The following is a 17,964-nucleotide window of genomic DNA, read 5'->3' as shown; positions in this document are numbered from 1 at the left end:
GAGACCTTCTTGCTCTCTACAACTACCTGAAGGGAGGTTGTAGCCGGGTGGGGGTTGGGCTCTTCTCCCAGCACCAGAACAAGAGGACACAGTCTCAATCTGTGCCAGGGGAGGTTCAGGCTGGATGCTAAGAAGAAGTTCTTCATAGAGAGATTGGCCATGGGAATGTGCTGCCCAGGAAGGTGGTGGAGTCCCCATCCCTGGAGGTGTTCAAGAGGGGACTGGACATATTTATCTACTACTACCTCTCCTTACACTCACACCTACTCTAATTCATATTCAGTTACCTAATCCGAGCCCTCTATCGCTCCCCAGCTCCTGCCGCCGCCGCGCTGCCCTTGGCCCCGCCCCCTCCTCGGGCCTTGGCCACGCCCCCTCCTCGGGCCTTGGCCCCGCCCCGCCACTCGCCCTCGGCCCTTGGCCCCGCCCCGGCCGCCGCGCTTTGCGGCAGTGTCGTGCGCGGCTGTGCGGCGCCGTGCCCGGACGGAGGAGGTCACCGAGCGGCAGCAGCAGCAGCGGCGCCGCGGCTCCAGCACCGGCTCCAGCATGTGGCGGGTGTTGGCACGACGCGTGGCCCGGGACGTGGCGGGAGCCCCCGGTCTGGCGCGGAGCTGTCGAGCGCTGAGTGCGGCGGGGGCCGGCCGCGGGGCGGGGGCGGGGGTCGGGGCCGTGCCGCTGTGCCGCGGCCCGGCGAGGGCTGGCCCCGTGCACCGGCCTGGCGGGCTGCTGCTGCCGCCGGCCTGGCCCCGGCTCGTCCCGTGTCGCTGCTGCAGTCTCCCGGCACACCAGAAGGTGAGAGGCTGCCCCCTCCCCCGCCCCCGTGCCGGGCGGTCCGGCTGTGCCCCCGGTGCCGGGCGGTCCGGCTGTCCCCCCGTGCCGGGCGGTCCGGCTGTGCCCCCGTGCCGGGCGGTCCGTCTGTGCCCCGTGCCGGGCGGTCCGGCTGTGCCCCCGCGCCGGGCGGTCCGTCTGTGCCCCGTGCCGGGCGGTCCGTCTGTGCCCCGTGCCGGGCGGTCCGGCTGTCCCCCCACGCCGGGCGGTCCGGCTGTCCCCCCGTGCCGGGCGGTCCGTCTGTGCCCCGTGCCGGGCGGTCCGTCTGTGCCCCGTGCCGGGCGGTCCGGCTGTGCCCCCGTGCCGGGCGGTCTGGCTGCCCCCCTGCCCCGCTGCTCTTCGTAGCCCTGTAGCCACTGGCGGCCCGCGGAGCACAGGCCCCGAGCCTGGCCCTCCTGCCTCGGGGGCAGCGAGTTTCTTCTCTTCCCTTCCCTTCTTAGGGCCTGGCTCCCTCTCACTGGGCAGCTCGGTTTGCCCTGGGGAGCTGTTGCCCTCTTCCCCAGGCCCGCAGTTTCCATAGCTTTGCCTTCACGCTGTCCCAAGTCCCTTTGCCGCCTCCTTTTCCCCTGCGGATCCCCTGGCACAGCTTCTCCCTTCCTTGGTCTGCCTTCTCTCTGCCCCTCGGTAGTGCTTCGCGTCGGAGTCTGCCCAGCGGGGTGGAGGCAGCGCTGAGCGGCAGGGGGTTGGGGGCCAGGCTCGGAGCCCCTCAGCCGGTGCTGAGCATCCTCCTCAGCGCCGCGCGGGGGGTCCCTGCCCTCGGGGAGGTCCCTGCCCTCGGGGGGGCTCCTGCCCTCGGGGCTGTGACACTGCCCTGCTCCCCACAGGTGGCTTTGCCAGCCCTGTCCCCCACCATGCAGATGGGCACCATCGCGCGCTGGGAGAAGAAGGAGGGCGACAAGATCGGCGAAGGGGAGCTGATAGCAGAGGTACCCTGGGGGCACAGCGCTGCTGCCGTGCTGAGGAGCTGCAGCTGCACCTGGCCTCTCCTCACTTCGACACAGATCTCTGCTTCCAGAGCCCACAACCTAACAACTGCCCCCAGAGCTGCAGGCTCCCAGAGCTGCAGGCTCCCAGAGCTGCAGGCTCCCAGAGCTGCAGGCTCCCAGAGCTGCAGGCTCCCAGAGCTGCAGGCTCCCAGAGCTGCAGGCTCCCAGAGCTGCAGGCTCCCAGAGCTGCAGGCTCCCAGAGCTGCAGGCTCCCAGAGCTGCAGGCTCCCAGAGCTGCAGGCTCCCAGAGCTGCAGGCTCCCAGAGCTGCAGGCTCCCAGAGCTGCAGGCTCCCAGAGCTGCAGGCTCCCAGAGCTGCAGGCTCCCAGAGCTGCAGGCTCCCAGAGCTGCAGGCTCCCAGAGCTGCAGGCTCCCAGAGCTGCAGGCTCCCAGAGCTGCAGGCTCCCAGAGCTGCAGGCTCCCAGAGCTGCAGCCTCCCAGAGCTGCAGCCTCCCAGAGCTGCAGCCTCCCAGAGCTGCAGCCTCCCAGAGCTGCAGCCTCCCAGAGCTGCAGCCTCCCAGAGCTGCAGCCTCCCAGAGCTGCAGCCTCCCAGAGCTGCAGCCTCCCAGAGCTGCAGCCTCCCAGAGCTGCAGCCTCCCAGAGCTGCTTTTTCTGAGCAGGAGCAGTGTTTGGGGGCAGCCTTTCCTTCTGGCTGCCATGGGATTCTCCCAGAGCCCTCTGTGTGTGTGCTGTGGCCCTGCACTACCTGGCTGGAAAGCTCTGAGCCCGCTGCTCTGCTCAGTCTGCTCACTTTTGGGCACCTCAATACAGGAGAGAGGTGGAGGTGCTGGAGCCAGGGCAGAGGAGGGCAAGGAAGCTGGGAAGGGCCTGGGGAATAAATCAGATGAAGAGCAACTGAAGGAGCTGGGGATGGCTGGTTTGAAACAGAGGAGGCTGAGGGGAGACCTCATTGTCCTCTAGAACTGCCTGAAAGGAGGTTGTGGAGAGGCTGGTGCTGGTCTCTCCTCACAGGTAATCAGTGACAGAACAAGAGGGAATGGCCTCAAGCTGCCACTGGGGAGGTTCAGACTGGACAGTGGGAAACATTTTGTCAGGGCAAGAGTGGTCAGGCACTGGAATGTGCTGCCCAGGGAGGTGGTGGAATGGAATGGAAGAGAATTGAATTGAATTAACCAGGTTGGAAGAGACCTTTGAGATCATCAAGTCCAACCTATCACCCAACACCATCTGATCAACTCAACCATGGCACCAAGCTCCCCATCCAGTCTCTTCCTGAACACCTCCAGGGATGGGGACTCCACCACCTCCCTGGGCAGCACATCCCATGGCCAATCTCTCTTTCTGTGAAGAACTTCTTCCTAGCATCCAGCCTAAACCTCCCCTGGCACAGCTTGAGACTGTGTCCTCTTGTTCTGGTGCTGCTTGCCTGGGAGAAGAGACCAACCCCCTCCTGTCTGCAGCCTCCCTTCAGGCAGTTGTAGAAGTGTGGAGTCCCCAAGGCTGGATGTGTTTAAAGGTGGTTTGGATGTGGTGCTTGGGGGCATGGTTTGCAGGGCAGGGTTGTTGGTTGGACTTGGTGGTCCTGAGGGTCTTCTCCAAGCTGAATGTTCCTGTGGTCTGTGTTGCCCTAATGACATCCTGTTCCCTCTGCAAGGTGGAGACAGACAAAGCAACAGTAGGCTTTGAGAGCCTGGAGGAGTGCTACTTGGCCAAGATCCTGGTGCCAGAAGGAACAAGAGATGTTCCCATTGGGGCCATAATATGCATCACAGTAGAGAAGTAGGTCTTCTGCTAGCCCTTGAGTTGGGTTTTGTCTCCTGAGGCTGCTTGGCTCCCCTGTGTGCCCTGGAGTCAGCCACCTGCCTGCTGCTGTGTTTCCTTCCAGGCCTGAATACATCGATGCCTTTAAGGACTACACCTTGGACTCTGCAGCCTCTGCCCCCCCTGCAGCCTCAGTGCCTCCCCCTCAGGCTGCAGCTCCCTCCCCACCCACACCACCTCCACCTTCACCTCAGGCTCCTGGCAGCTCTTACCCTCCTCACATGCAGGTAAGAGAACCCTGCTGGGCCCTCAGGCTTGTGGCACTCTTTGGCACTGCTGGCTGCAGGGCACTTGGCTGCTGGGGCTCTGGTTTTGGCCTAAGTGCTCTCTGGGGTGGGAAGTTATCAGCTCTCAGTTGCAGGGCTGGCTGCTGCTGGCATTGCTGCATGCTTCAAGCAGCTGTTTGGGGAGGTCCCAGGAGGCTTTTAACAGAAAGTGGTCTTAGCACCTGAGCTGTTAGCAGAGGAGGGAGTTGTCTCTGCAGGGCTGTCCCCCAGCCTAACCCAGCCTGCTGCTCTGGCATGACCTGGAGGCTGTTGGGGTAAAAAGACCTTGTGCTGAGTGTGGGTGAGCTCTGAGGGCTCTGCTTAGAGCTGAGGGCAGGACTGAAGCCTGTGGTGGTGAGCACAGCAGGGGTGCTTGTGGGGAGCTGACAGTGAGTTGTATTCCTGGGTGCTTGGTTTGGCCTTGCTGAGGTCTGCATCCACTGGGGTTGGGGTTGAGCACTCTGTAGCAGCTACTCCTGTGGCATTCCTCTGAGAAATGAAATGAAACATTGGACCTCATCCCCCAGAGAGCTGAGGTGGTCACTGGTGTGGCTGAGCTGCTCTGCATGGCCAGTGGGTGAGCAGAGAATGGGCTCAAAGCTTTTGCATCTGACTTGGATTTTAGTTCCTGAGCTTTGCTGACTTCCCACTGCCTGCCCTAGCTGCCAGGTTCTGCTCTGCAGCTCTGCTCACTCCTGCTGTGGTTGTGTGTGCCAACCCCCCAGCCTGTGTCACTTCTAAAGGAGCCACACCTGGCCAGGCAGAGTGAGTGGAGGGGAGGGAAAAGTTCCTCACCACAAGGGTGGTTGAGCACTGCAGCAGGTTGCCCAGGGAGGAGGTTGAAGCTCCATCCCTGGAGATCTTCAAGGTGAGGCTCTGGGTGACCTGATCTAGTGGAGGATGTCCCTGCTGGCTGCAGGGGGGTTGGGCTGGATGACCTTTGGAGGTCTCCTCCAGCCCATCCTGTGATCCTGTGCCTTGCCTCAGGCTTCCTTTTAGCTTGGCAGGCAGCAGCTGCAGGACTCTCCCAGTGTGGTGATGCTAACACTTCCTTTCACAGGTAGATTTCTTGCTCCTGGCCTTTTGGCCTTGCTAAATAGAAGCAGCCAGGCCTGGCAGCTCTGTGCTTTGCTGCAGTGGAGCCAGGCTCAGGAGTGCCTCAAGGGCTGGCTGCTTCTTTGGGCTGGCAGCATTTGGTCAGGAGCTAAACCTGTGTGCCCCTTTCTTCTTGTGTTACCAGGATCTGACTCTCTTCTGTCTCTGGCTTCACAGGTGACTCTCCCTGCCCTGTCACCCACCATGACAATGGGCACAGTGCAGAGATGGGAGAAGAAGGTTGGGGAGAAACTGAATGAGGGAGACTTGCTGGCAGAAATTGAGACAGATAAAGCCACAATAGGTGAGTCAGCTGCACAGCCAGGAGTGGGTGATGTGCCCTGCAAAGGGGAGGATCCAGAAGGAGCTTCTCCACCTGGCTGCTCAGAGCAGAAGTTGTGGTGCAAGTCAAACAAGTCCTAACTTCCCATTCCACTAGAGAGCTGAACATCTGAGCTCCTGGAAGCACTTCTGTTCCTTCAGTCCCCCTGCTAAAGCCCACTCCATGGAGGTGTTTCCCTGCTGGTTGCACTGGAAGAGATTCTCTTGCCTGCTAAGTGCAGGGCAGGGCTGTGGTTCCCTGGTCTCTAAGAGCAGCTGCACCAAGCACCAAACTGGCTTTGTTTCTTTCCTTCCCAGGCTTTGAAGTGCAGGAGGAAGGCTACTTGGCAAAGATCTTGGTGCCTGAAGGAACAAGAGATGTGCCATTAGGAACAGCTCTCTGCATCATTGTGGAGAAGGAGTCTGATATTCCAGCCTTTGCTGACTACCAGCCCACTGCAGTACCTGACATCCAGGCACAAGCTCCTCCTCCCCCTCCTCCTCCTCCTCCTCCTCCACCAGTAAGGACCATTCTCAGCATGGGAGAGAAGTTATGGGAACCTTTAAGAGGCCTGAGCTGAGCTGTTGTGGTTTGCCAGTGTGAAGCCCTGGCTGCAGCAGTGGTGTTAATGATTGTGTGAGTGCCAGGCTTAGCAACGTGGTGCTGCTGGGTGACTGAGCAGTGAGTGCTGGAGTGTGCCCTCCAGGGCCTGCCACAGGGTCAGGCATCACCCTCCCTGCTCCAGCTCATTGCTGGTACCACTTCCAAGCTCATCCTTGAGAGCTGGGGGCCTGGGTTAGGTGCTTCACCCTTTTCCTGCTGTGTGTTGCAGCAGTCTGTCTCCTTGCCTGGAGTTGATTTCTGGCACTGGGGAACCTCTCAGCCTGTGGAAACTCTTTCAGATGGGTGACTCCTTGCCCTTCCCTTGCCTGGCAACTGGGTGATGCTGTTCTCTTCTTGTACCTACAAAGCTTTTGCTGGATGATGCTGAAGCTGATGGCTCTGATTCTCTTGTTAAGGCAATGGCAGCTCCTGCTCCTGCTCCCCCTCCCCAGCCTGCTGTTCCTTCTGCTCCAGCAGCCCCCACACCTGGGGCACCTCCTCGCAAAGGAAGGGTCCTGGTCAGTCCCCTGGCAAAGAAGATTGCAGCAGAAAAAGGAATTGACCTTGCCCAAGTGAAAGGTAGGTTGCCCTTCCCCTTCCCCTTCCTGCCCCTCCCCATCTGCCTCCCCAGGTACAGCCTTGCCTCTGATTCTCTTTCCTTCCTGCCAGGAGGGTGCTGAGCCCTCAGCAGAGGTTGTGTTAGATGCCCTCTCTCTGCTGAGTGGAGCTGTTTGACATCATTGCCATCCTCTGATGGTTTCCTTTGGCCCTTTTAGGTACTGGACCAGATGGCAGGATCACAAAGAAAGATGTGGAGTCCTTTGTCCCACCAAAGGTTGCTCCAGTGAGTAGCTCTGGGATGTGTGCTCCCAGCCCTTCACGTGGGTGCTGCATTGCTATGGATTGAGCCAGGCCCAGGCCCAGCTCAGCTGACATGGCTGGAAAAGAGGCAGTCAGAAGGAAAAGAGCCAGCAGCTGCTGGCTGCTGCCATGAATCTGTTCTTAGACCATTGCTTGGCTTTGCTGTGAGGTGATGGAGGTGTTGCTTTGTGCACTGCTGGGAGGGATGTGGCTGGGTGCAGATGGAGAGTGCCCTTCAGCACATCTCTGCTGGGCAGAACAGCCCTCCAGCAGGACTGGCTCTTCTGGGAGCTTCCTAGCAGTGAGTATTCACAGGAACACAGAACTGCTTGGGTTGGAAACATCCCAGCCCAGCCAGCAGCCCAACCCCACCATGGCCCCAGGTGCCATGGCCACAGGCTTCTGGAACACCTCCAGGCATGGGGACTCCACCACCTCCCTGGGCAGCCTGTGCCAGTCCCTGACCACTCTTGCAGCAAAGAAATTGTTCCTCATCTCCAAGCTAACCCTCCCCTGGCACAATTTCAGGCCATATCCTTCTGTCACCTGACAGTGGGGAGCAGAGCCCAAGCCCCAGCTCACTGCAGCCTCCTTCCAGGGAGCTGTGGAGATCCATGAGGTCTCCCCTCAGCCTCTTCTCCAGTCCCAGCCCTGACTCACTTCAGGCCTACCTTTAATATTCCAAGGTAGGATTTATGAAGAGCCTAGTGGGCACTGGAGAGGAGAGGCCAGAGAGCAGGAAGTGTCTGCTGCTCCTGAGCAAGGGGCAGCTTAGGCTCAGCAGGGTCCCCACCCCCCGAGCCGCTCTGCGCAGTTGGTGCTCGGCTCCCGGTGTGACCTCTGCTCCCTCTGATTGCAGGCTCCAGCGCTGGAGGCAGCTCCTGCAGCTGCTGCAGTCGCTGCAGCACCAGTGGGGACCTTCACAGACATCCCTATCAGCAACATTCGGAGGGTGAGAAGCCTCTGTCCCCCCCTGGGGTGGCTCTTTGCCGGCAGGGCTGCTCCAGGGGGGTTGACTTCCCTCTCGGCCGCTCCCCGCAGGTCATCGCTCAGCGCCTGATGCAGTCGAAGCAAACAATACCTCACTACTACCTGTCTGTGGATGTCAACATGGGAGATGTCCTGGTGCTAAGGAAAGAGCTCAATCAGGTGAAGCATTTGGGTGTTTCCAGCTGGAAATGTTGGAGCAGATGGTCCCTGGGGGGGTCCCTTCCAACCTGGCATTCTGTAGGGTGAGTGTGTGTGAGGGGAGGGAAGCAGCAGCTTGAGGGAGGTGATGCTGCCCCTCTGCTCTGCTCTGGGCAGACCTCAGCTGCAGGGCTGTGTCCAGCTGTGGGACCCCCAACACAAGAGGGACATGCATCTGCTGGAGCAGGTCCAGAGGAGGCCACAAAGAGGATCAGAGGGCTGCAGCACCTCTCTCATGAATCCAGGCTGAAAGTTGGGGCTGTTCAGCCTGGAGAAGAGAAGGCTGCAGGGAGACCTTAGAGCTGCATCTCAGTATCTGAAGGGGAGCTACAGGAGGGGTGGGGAGGGACTGTTCAGAAGGGCTTGGAGTGATAGGATGAGAGGCAATGGTTTGAGACTGGAGCAGGGCAGAGTTAGGTTGGGCACCAGGAGGAAGCTCTGCACAGGGAGGCTGGGGAGACACTGGCACAGGCTGCCCAGGGAGGTGGCTGAGGCTCCATCCCTGGAGCCATTCAGGCTCAGCCTGGCTGTGTCCCTGTGCAGCCTGCTCTGGCTGGAGCTGTCCCTGCTGCCTGCAGGGGGTTGGACAGGATGCCCTTGGAGGATCTCTTCCAACCTGCTGCAGCCTGTGAGGAGGAGGTGAGGAGGAAGTGTTACACAGAGAGAGTGATTGCCCATTGGGATGTGCTGCCTGGGGAGGTGGTGGAGTCACCATCCCTGGAGGTGTCCAGGAGGAGACTTGCTGGGGTGCTTGGTGCCATGGGTTGGTTGGTTGGGTGGTGTTGGATGATAGGTTGGACTCAATGATCTTGAAGGTCTCTTCCAACCTGGTTTATTCTATTTATATTATTCATTATTTACCAAATAGAAGAAACCCAATCACTTAAAGCCAGGTTTGGGGGGGTGGGAAAGAGGAATTCAGAGGGGTTGTACACTGCCAAACCATGGAGTGTTGCCCTCCTCTCCTCTGGGCACCTCCAGTGTCACTGCCTGCTCTGGCTGCTCCCTCAGCTTTCCTCTCTGCTAGAGGCTGGCCAAGCTGCTTGGGCCAGCAGCCTGATGCCTCCCATCTCTCTTTGCAGGAGGTCTCAGATAACATAAAGCTCTCTGTCAATGACTTCATCATCAAAGCTGCAGCCCTGGCCTGCCTGAAGGTGCCTGAGGCCAACTCCTCCTGGATGGACACCGTTATCAGGCAGTAAGTTTATGGTACGGTCGAAGCCAGCAACTTTCTTTGTTCAGTTAAGAGTTGATAGCAGAGCAGCAGAGCTGCTGCTGAGGGCTTGAGGAAGGGCAGCTGGTGTGCTGCAAGGGCTGAGGGCTGTGGGGGGTGTGTGAAAGTGCTAAGAACCTGGGGAGACCTCACCTGGAGTACTGTGTCCAACTCCGGGGTCAACACAAGAGGGACTTGGAGCTTCTAGAGGGGGTCCAGAGGAGGCCACAAAGTTGGTCAGAGGGCTGGAGAGCCTCCCCTGTGGGGACAGGCTGGGAGAGGTGAGGCTGTTCAGCCTGGAGAAGAGAAGGCTCTGGGCAGACCTTAGAGCTGCATTTCAGTGTCTGAAGGGGAGCTACAGGAAGGCTGAGGAGGGACTGTTCAGAAGGGCTTGGGGTGATAGAATGAGAGGCAATGGAGCCCTTGGAGCAGGGCAGGGTTAGGTTGGACACCAGGAGGAAGCTCTGCACAGTGGGGCTGGGGAGACACTGGCACAGACTGCCCAGGGCTGTGGTTGAGCTCCTATCCCAAGAGACAATCAGGCTCAGCCTGGCTGTGTCCCTGTGCAGCCTGCTCTGGCTGGAGCTCTCCCTGCTGCCTGCAGGGGGGTTGGACAGGATGCCCTTGGAGGATCTCTTCCAACCTGCTGCAGCCTGTGCCTGGGAAAGCTGCAGCCTCTCCCAGGTTTGCTCACCCTGCTGGTGTGGGGACATTGCCATTTGGGATTGGAAAATGAGGGGCAGGGGTCTCAGAAGGGCTTGGGGTGATAGAATGAGAGGCAATGGAGCCCTTGGAGCAGGGCAGGGTTAGGTTGGACACCAGGAGGAAGCTCTGCACAGGGAGGTTGGGGAGACACTGGCACAGGCTGCCCAGGGAGGTGACTGAGGCTCCATCCCTGGAGCCATTCAGGCTCAGCCTGGCTGTGTCCCTGTGCAGCCTGCTCTGGCTGGAGCTGTCCCTGCTGCCTGCAGGGGTTTGGACAGGATGCCCTTAGCTGCTCCCTTCCAGCCCAGTGCATTCTGTGGCTGTGAGGCTGGGGTGCAAGGTGAACTGACTGTTGCAAAGCGAACCCAGAGCTGTCTGGAGAGTTCTGAAGCAGCTTTGTGCTGCTGGAGTAGGTGGCACCTGCCTTGTGTCTTGCAGGAACCACGTGGTGGATGTGAGTGTGGCTGTGAGCACCCCTGCAGGGCTGATCACTCCCATTGTGTTCAATGCTCACGTCAAGGGCCTGGCCTCCATCAGCAGGGACGTGGTGTCTTTGGCAGCTAAAGCCCGAGAAGGTAAACTTCAGCCTCATGAATTCCAGGTGAGAGAGCTCAAGCTTCTGCCAGGCTTTGCTGCCCTTGGCTTGGGTGCTGAGCACAGCCTGCTGGGTGCTGTTTCAGCCATGTTCCACCTGAAGGAGCTGCTGTGAACGTGGCTGTGCTGTGCTCTCCTTGCAGGGTGGAACCTTCACCATTTCCAACTTGGGAATGTATGGGATTAAGAATTTCTCTGCCATCATCAATCCACCTCAAGCCTGCATCCTTGCAGTTGGCTCCTCAGAGAAGAGGCTGGTGCCAGCTGATAATGAGAAGGGGTAAGAGGTCAGAGGGTCAGAGTCACAGAATGGCTCTGGTTGGGATGAGACCTCAGAGATCATCTACTCCAACCTCCCTGCCACAGGCAGGGACACCTCTCAACTACACTCAGCTGCTCAAGGCCTCATCCAGCCTGGCCCTAAACACCTCCAGGGAGGTGTTTGGCCTCCCTGGGCAGCCTGTTCTAGAGTCTCACCACCCTCATGCTGAAGAACTTCTTCCTCAGCTCCAGTCTAACCCTGCTCTGCCTCAGCTTCAAACCATTCCCTGTCCTGTCTCCAGACACCCTCAGGAAAAGTCTCTCTGCAGCCTTCCTGCAGGATCCCTTCAGGTATTGGAAGGCAGCTCTGAGGTCCCCTTGGAGTCTTCTCTTCTCCAGGCTGACCTCACAGCAGAGGTGCTGCAGCCCTTGGATCATCTTTGTGGCCTCCTCTGGACTCACTCCAGACAGCTCTGTGCCCTTTATGCTGGGGTCACCAGAACTGGAGGCAGCATTCAAGGAGCAGAGCCCTGGAGCAGGCTGCCCAGAGAGGTTGTGGAGTCTTCTCTGGAGACATTCAAAACCCACCTGGATGTGCTGCTGTGTGACCTGCCCTAGGTGATGCTGCTCTGGCAGGGGGGTTGGACTGGATGACCTTCAGAGGTCCCTTCCAACCCCAACCACGCTGTGATTGTGTGGGCAGCAGTCAACACTGTGTGCTCTCAATGGCATCTGGCCACAACCCCAGGCAGTGCTACAGGCTGGGGGCAGAGTGGCTGAGAGCAGCCAGGCAGAGAGGGACCTGGGGGTGCTGGGTGATGGTAGGCTGAACATGAGCCTGCAGTGTGCCCAGGCAGCCAAGAGGGCCAATGGCATCCTGGCCTGCATCAGGAAGAGTGTGGCCAGCAGGAGCAGGGAGGTCATTGTGCCCTGTGCTCAGCACTGGTTGGGCCACACCTTGAGTCCTGTGTCCAGTTCTGGGCTCCTCAGGTTAGGAAAGATGTTGAGATGCTGGAAGGTGTCCAGAGGGAGGGGTCTGGAGCACAGCCCTGTGAGGAGAGGCTGAGGGAGCTGGGGTTGCTTAGCCTGGAGAAGAGGAGGCTCAGGAGAGACCTTATCACAGTATCACCAAGGTTGGAAGAGACCTCAAAGATCATCAAGTCCAACCTGTCACCACAGACCTCATGACTAAACCATGGCTCCAAGTGCCACATCCAATCCCCTCTTGAACACCTCCAGGGATGGGGACTCCACCACCTCCCTGAATTGCTGCCTATAACTCCCTGAAGGGAGGCTGTAGCCAGGTGGGGGTTGGGCTCTTCTCCCAGGCAAGCAGCACCAGAACAAGAGGACACAGTCTCAAGCTGTGCCAGGGGAGGTTCAGACTGGATGTTAGGAAGAAGTTCTTCCCAGCAAGAGAGATTGGCCCTGGGGATGTGCTGCCCAGGGAGGTGGTGGAGTCCCCACCCCTGGAGGTGTTCAGGAAGAGCCTGGCTGAGGCACTCGTTGCCATGGTTGAGTTGATCAGATGGTGCTGGGCGAGAGGTTGGACTTGATGATCTCTGAGGTCTTTTCCAGCCTGGTTAATTCTGTTCTGTTCTGACTGGGGTGGTTTGGTGTCTGGTGTGAGCTGGCTCCATCTGCCTGCAGGTTCGAGGTGGCCAGCGTGATGTCGGTGACGCTCAGCTGCGACCACCGGGTGGTGGATGGCGCAGTGGGAGCGCAGTGGCTCGCCGAGTTCAAGACCTTCCTTGAGAAGCCAGTCACAATGCTGCTATAATTCATTCTCCCATCCTGCAAGCAAAGCAAAAACCTTCCCTGGGTCACACTTGTTTTTATTTGAAACCTGCTATTTAGACTTTAGTGTTCAGACTTATTAAACAAGAGAAGAGGAAGAAGAGGAGTCCCTTGGGGTTTTAAGCTTATTTTACCTCTGTATTATATTCTCTGGTAATGCTCTTTATTACCAGCCTGGACAGAAAAAGAACCAACAAGAAACATCAGCCTGCAGAAGTTCTTTGCCAGAGCAGTTAAGAGCTCTGGGCACAGTCAGTTCCCTTTGCAAACTCCTCCCAAAGCAGAGCGAAGCCTCCTGGGTTTCGGTGCTCTGCAGGCGGCCTGCAGGCTGCTGGCTGCTCCTCAGCCTGGCTGAGAGACCATCTGCTTCTCGAGCAGGGGGAGCAGCAGGGGGCAGACCCAAGCAGGTTTCCTGACCTCAGTGTTGTCAGAAGTTGGATTTCTAACCAGCTGCTCACAGGAGTTGAGGTGGTAACAGATGGAGTTCCGTAGAAGGTGAGTTCCCTGCTGTCCTGTGCTGCTGGGAGGGGGCAGCGTGACGTGCACTGAGGGCCTGGGAATGGTTTCTCAGAGGCCAAGTGCTAAGCTTTCCTGGAATTTGGCACTGGGTCTGGCTCTTCTCAGTGATGTGATCCCTTTTGGGCACTGAAAGGTGAAGGAGCACTGCTGCCTGTGGGGTCACAGCCTTCAGATGCCACAGGGGAGGTGCTGCCTCCTCAGGAGCTCTCCCTGGCTTCTGCTTCTCCTACGAAAGCTCTGGGGGTGCTCTTCACCTTGCTAAGCTAATCTCAGACTTTGGTGCCATGGAAGGAACTGTTCTGCAGGAGGCTCTGGGTGTTGGAGCCCAGCACAGGCAGATGCCCCCCACTAACAGTTCCATCAGTGAGCACTGATTGTGATGAGTGCCTGGGAAAAGACATTTTCAGGCACTCTGAGATGGGAAGTCCTGAGTTAGTCACTGGTGCTGTGCTGCTTCCCTGGCTTCTCTGTGTTGTCCCAGCTGCAGGATGTGCTCTCCATGTATTTATTGGCTGTAAAAGGCTTCAGTAGTTGGTTGGACTCTTGTCCACTTCCCTCAGACCTTGCATCCTGCAGAGGCTGCAGTGCTGAAGGTTCTTCACTCCCGCTTGGCCACGTGGCAGTGCAGCTGTGTGCCAAGGGTGGGCTGGGTAGGAAGTACAAAGTGAGCAGGAGAATGGAAATGCAGAGGGGTGGGAGGGAGAAGCTTTAGGGAAGCCCAGAGAGGAAGAGTTGCAGCTGATCTGTTGTCCTGTGTCTTGCCTTCAGTACTGTCTCCTGTAAAGCTCTACAAAAGGAAACTAAAGCTATGGAAAGAAAAGACTGTGGCAATTAAACTTGGTTCCTGGTTCTTTGTTGTGGGGACTCTTGAATGTCTGGTTGCTGTGATGACCTGGTTGTCCTGCCTGGCTTGCAAGCACAGAAGTGCATTGAGGCTTTGGGGTTGGCTGGGGTCATCCTCACAAACCTCCTTGGTTCCAGACTTGCTTTTAGTGAACCTATTAAATGTTTGGAGTTGACAACCACTAAACCTTGCTCCAGTGCTTTTCTCTTCAGGCCCTGTGTGGCTCCCTGTAGTGCTTAGGGGCAGCAGCTCAGCTGTTTGGGCTTCCAGGCTGGCAGTGAAACCCTCACCCTGTTAACCTTCAGTTGCAGTGCTCCAAAATAACTCTGCTTTGGTGCTGTCATGCAGCAGGCAGCTTTAATCCTCCTGGCTTCCTTCCTGCAGGGTTCAGCACAGCCTCAGGCTCTGGCTGCAGCAACCTTTCCCTGCACACCCAGGGAGTTCATCCCATGGACATGCTCTCTGGCTGACTGCCAGGCTCTGCTGCTCAGTGTCTGTGTGCTTGGAGGGCTTCTAGTGACTTGTGGGGCTGCTGGCAGCCTGCAGCAGGCCAGCTCAGCTCCTGCACTGCTAGACTTGGAACTTGAGGGGAGATTGAGACTGGAGGTTAGGTGGAGGGTGGGGAGGCACTGACACAGGCTGCCCAGGGAGGCTGTGGATGCTCCCTCCCTGGAGGTGCTCAAGGCCAGGCTGGATGAGGCCTTGAGCAACCTGGGCTGGGGGGAGTGGCACTGGATGATCTGTGCCACTCACAACATCAATCTGTGATTGCTCTGTTGAGTGGCACAGAGCAGGTCTCTTGTTCTGTGCTTTCACTCAGGGATTGCCAAGCCATGAAGAAAAGAGGTCAGGCATAACCAGGGTGTGAGAAGACTACAAAGCCTACCCCACATCAGCAGGGATTGTCCTAAAGGGAACAGCTCCAGCATGCAGGACAGCTATCTAAGGGGTTTTGCTACACCTCTGCTGCTTGCTCCACAGCTGGGGGAGCTGTTATGTGAGGAAAGGCTCAGAGCTGGGTTTGTTCAGCCTGGAGAAGGCTTGGGGGAGACCTTATTGCCAGTACATAGAGGGTGGGCACCAGGAGAATAGAGACTCCCTTTTGACAAGGAGCTCTATGGAGAGGCCAAGGGGTGATGGGGACAAGGGACTGCTGGGGACATTCCCTTTGGACTCCAGAAGGAAATGTTTCCCTGTGAGAACAGCTGGAGGTTGGAATCACCTCCCAAGGGAAGCAGTGGAGTGCCTTCCACTGGAGAGCTTTCAGGCTCAGCTCAGAGGGTGCTGAGCCAGCTCACTGCAACCCTGCTGTCACCTGGAAAGCTTGGAGCAGATGAGCCTTGGGGTCCCTTCCAACCTGGCCCTCTGGGACTGTCACCACACGAGTCCAGTCCTGCATTTATTCAGCAAAACCACTTCACAACTGCTGGTGCTCTGCCTTAAGGCCAAGTGAATGATGCAGTGAGGTGTGTGTGCAGGTGTGGCCCTCTGCTGCAGCTGGCAACAGAGCCAAGCACTCCTGAGCTGTTTAATTCCTTTACTTATTTGCTGTTCTAAGCTGGATTCCTCCAGCCTTCCTCTTCTCCATCCATCTTCTCAGGGCATGTGAGGTATTCAGCCCTGAGGAGGAGAAGATCAATTAAACCCCAACTCATCACCATCTGAATGCTGGATTCTCATCTGTGAACAGGCAGAGGGTGGAATGCAGTCTCTAAGGACCTGGCCTGGCAACTGGCAGTGTGACAAAGAGCAGCCCCTTCCCTCTGTTAAACACTGCTGTAGCTCCTTCTTCATCCACCAATTCAGGCAGATCCAGCTGTAACTGGTACTGTCCAGGCACTTCCATGGTGATGTCATCCTAAAGCAAGAGAAGGAGGAGAGCTGAGTTCCTGTGGGCCAGCAGAGAGCATGCCTGTGCAGGGGGTACCAGACAGAAAAGAGAAAGGAGATTCTTCTGCCTTACCTTTGAGATGCTCAGGTCACACTCAGAGACTGAGCCAACCTTAGGCAGCCAAATCTTGAGCTCCAGCTGGAGTGGTTTCTCCTCTGCATCCCTCACAGTGATGATTTCATAGGCAGGGACAGTTGGCTCCTCTCTTATTTCAGGACTGGTGATTTCCTCTATCAGAGGCCTTCTGGATTGTGTCACACTTTCCTCTCCCAGCAGCACAGGGGCATTGCTGCTGTCCTCAGCTTCCACAGCCTGCAGCAGCTGATCAAGGCTCAGCTCTTGGAAGAAGAAGGAACCTTTCACACCTCTCACTCTGCCACTAGTAACCTACAGTTACCAAGCAGTGTAATGTGCCACTTGGCACATGGGACTGGATGATCCTTAAGGTTCCTCCCAACCCAACCCCTGCCATGAATCTCTTCTCTCCTATGAACTACAGCACAATCTGAACTGCAGTTAATTGTCATTAGCAATTCTGCCTGGTGCTGCCACTCTCTCCTTGGCTCATCATTTGGTTTTTATTGCCCATGAGTTTAAAGTTGTTGCTTTCAGACCAATAGCTACAGCAGCAACCCCTTTTTGACTCAGGTGAGAACAAGGATCAAAGCCTTGCAGAGTTCCCATGTCTAGAGGGTAGAGGAAGAAGGGAATTTGCTGTCCCAGGGCCACTGCTTTCTCAGTTGCATGACACCAGGGATGAATGCAGGCAGGCCAGCAGGGCTTAACTGATCCTGCTCTGGACACTGCTGCCTGACTCTGTTGGTTGCTGCTTAGGGCAAGAACTGGGGTGAGAGAGATGGATTGAGTAGGTTTGTTGGAGAATCTGGTGGTTCCTCAAGGAGAAGTGGCAGGAGCTCTCTACATACCCTTTGTGTTCTGGCTGAGCTGTGGAGCTGGCCTCTGCCCTCCTTCCAGCCGTTGCTGCATCCTTGCCAGGCTTCCTTTCAACTTGAATGGCTCCATGGTGTAGGAGTAGGGCAGGAGGAGGCTGCATCGCTCCTCCATGAGTTTGAGAGTCAAGTGGATCAGGTGCTCCATCTCCTCTGGCTTTTCAGCCCTCTGAAGCACAGCTGGGTTGTATGCAACATCTATAACTCTGCAAAGCTCTACAGAGGGAAGGGTCAGAGCTGCTGCTCTGCCTCCACCTGCCAGCATTCCTCTCAACCACTCCCTCTGAAAGCAAAGGGAATGAACCTGTGGCTCCTGGGCTGATTCCATCAGCCTCATCTAGAAATGCCCCTGCTCAGGTGCTGATCCTGCAGGCTGTGTGTTCAAGGAGAGGCCTGGGGACAGCAAGGCAGGGGGAGCAGATGTGGTGACAGCGATCCCCAGTGCCTAGGTGCAGCACAGGACTGAGATGCCCTCAAGGTTTGTGTTTCTCAGATTCAGTTGGTTTGTGTTTAGGCTGTGGGGGGGTTGGGGTTTTGGTGGTTTGGTTTGTGGTTTTCTTTCCAACAAGGGCAGGCTGGTTTAGGGGCCCCGGTGAGATGCAGCTGTGGCATCCTCGCCGCGCCGAGAGCTGGCCGCGGCACAGCACCGCCCTCGGCTGCAGCCAGACTGTGCGTGCGGCGGCCGTGCAATGCACTGCTGCGGGGAGAGAGGAACGCACCGGGGCCGAGGCGCAGCTCCCTGGGGCCCTACCTCCTCCGCCACATCCTTCTTCTAGCCGCCCCACGCTGACAGGAGTGGGGTCAGCGGCAGCCTTGGGCGCCGGGACCCTCTTCCAGCCGCAGACGTTGATGAACAGCGGTCCCCCGGAGACGTCCTGCGGGAGACCAAGCGGCGGCTGAGCCCCCCGCGGCCCCGCAGCCCTCCCCCCGCAGCCCTCCCCTCGCAGCCCCTCCCGGCAGCCAGGCGGGGGGCGGCGCGCACGCACCGCGGGCCGGGCCCGCAGGCACAGGTGAGGCTCCGGCGGGGCGCAGAACCGCTCGGCCTCGGCGCGCTGCTGCCGCAGGAAGCGGCCGTAGGCCTGGGGGTCGCTCTCCAACATCTCGTCCAGCAGCGACCAGAGCTGCGCGGCCCGCGCCGCCGCCATGGCTGCTGCCGCCGTTGCCTGGCGACGGCGACCGGAAGCGGCGCGCGGCGCCGGTCCCTCCGCCTTTCCCTTCCGCCCCTCGCTGCCGCGCGTTCCGGCCCCGCCGCAGCCTGCC

At 58.3% G+C, this 17,964-nt stretch overlaps 2 protein-coding genes across 2 annotated transcripts; one reads left to right on the top strand and one right to left on the bottom strand.

Moving 5' to 3' along the window:
• The first annotated feature begins 473 nt into the window (after positions 1–473).
• DLAT (dihydrolipoamide S-acetyltransferase) lies at positions 474–13,869 on the top strand. The gene is made up of 14 exons (XM_068159931.1): positions 474–792; positions 1,653–1,754; positions 3,429–3,553; positions 3,660–3,822; positions 5,134–5,260; positions 5,596–5,798; positions 6,298–6,460; positions 6,658–6,725; positions 7,602–7,694; positions 7,784–7,891; positions 9,013–9,128; positions 10,287–10,449; positions 10,586–10,722; positions 12,354–13,869. The coding sequence occupies exons 1-14, from the start codon at positions 547–549 to the stop codon at positions 12,481–12,483; spliced, it is 1,944 nt and encodes a 647-aa protein (XP_068016032.1). The 5' UTR covers positions 474–546; the 3' UTR covers positions 12,484–13,869.
• Positions 13,870–14,928: 1,059 nt separating this feature from the next.
• On the bottom strand, positions 14,929–17,864 carry PIH1D2 (PIH1 domain containing 2). Its single transcript, XM_068159900.1, has 6 exons — positions 17,691–17,864; positions 17,456–17,579; positions 16,681–16,920; positions 15,827–16,092; positions 15,583–15,721; positions 14,929–15,483 (listed from the first exon to the last, which is right to left on the bottom strand). Exons 1-6 carry the CDS (start codon positions 17,847–17,849, stop codon positions 15,401–15,403), a joined length of 1,011 nt encoding a protein of 336 aa, XP_068016001.1. The 5' UTR covers positions 17,850–17,864; the 3' UTR covers positions 14,929–15,400.
• Positions 17,865–17,964: the final 100 nt, after the last annotated feature.

The sequence above is a fragment of the Melanerpes formicivorus genome, unplaced genomic scaffold (genome assembly GCF_026170545.1).
Source record: "Melanerpes formicivorus ecotype bairdi unplaced genomic scaffold, bMelFor1.0.p_v2 SCAF_47, whole genome shotgun sequence".
NCBI classification, from domain to species: domain Eukaryota; kingdom Metazoa; phylum Chordata; class Aves; order Piciformes; family Picidae; genus Melanerpes; species Melanerpes formicivorus.
The sequence above is the reverse complement of the archived record's forward strand: the minus strand, read 5'-3'. Positions and strand labels throughout refer to the sequence as shown.

What these genes read in the sequence shown, in the direction of transcription:
- DLAT (XM_068159931.1), top strand. Translation starts at nt 547, where the DNA reads ATGTGGCGGGTGTTGGCACGACGCGTGGCCCGGGACGTGGCGGGAGCC. An exon ending in AAGGGGAGCTGATAGCAGAG is followed by an intron (nt 1,755 to 3,428) that starts GTACCCTGGGGG and finishes TCCCTCTGCAAG; the next exon opens with GTGGAGACAGACAAAGCAAC. An exon ending in TGACCTTGCCCAAGTGAAAG is followed by an intron (nt 6,461 to 6,657) that starts GTAGGTTGCCCT and finishes TGGCCCTTTTAG; the next exon opens with GTACTGGACCAGATGGCAGG.
- PIH1D2 (XM_068159900.1), bottom strand. Translation starts at nt 17,849, where the DNA reads ATGGCGGCGGCGCGGGCCGCGCAGCTCTGGTCGCTGCTGGACGAGATG. An exon ending in GCCTGCGGGCCCGGCCCGCG is followed by an intron (nt 17,580 to 17,690) that starts GTGCGTGCGCGC and finishes GGTCTCCCGCAG; the next exon opens with GACGTCTCCGGGGGACCGCT. An exon ending in ACTGCCAGTTGCCAGGCCAG is followed by an intron (nt 15,484 to 15,582) that starts GTCCTTAGAGAC and finishes TCTCCTCCTCAG; the next exon opens with GGCTGAATACCTCACATGCC.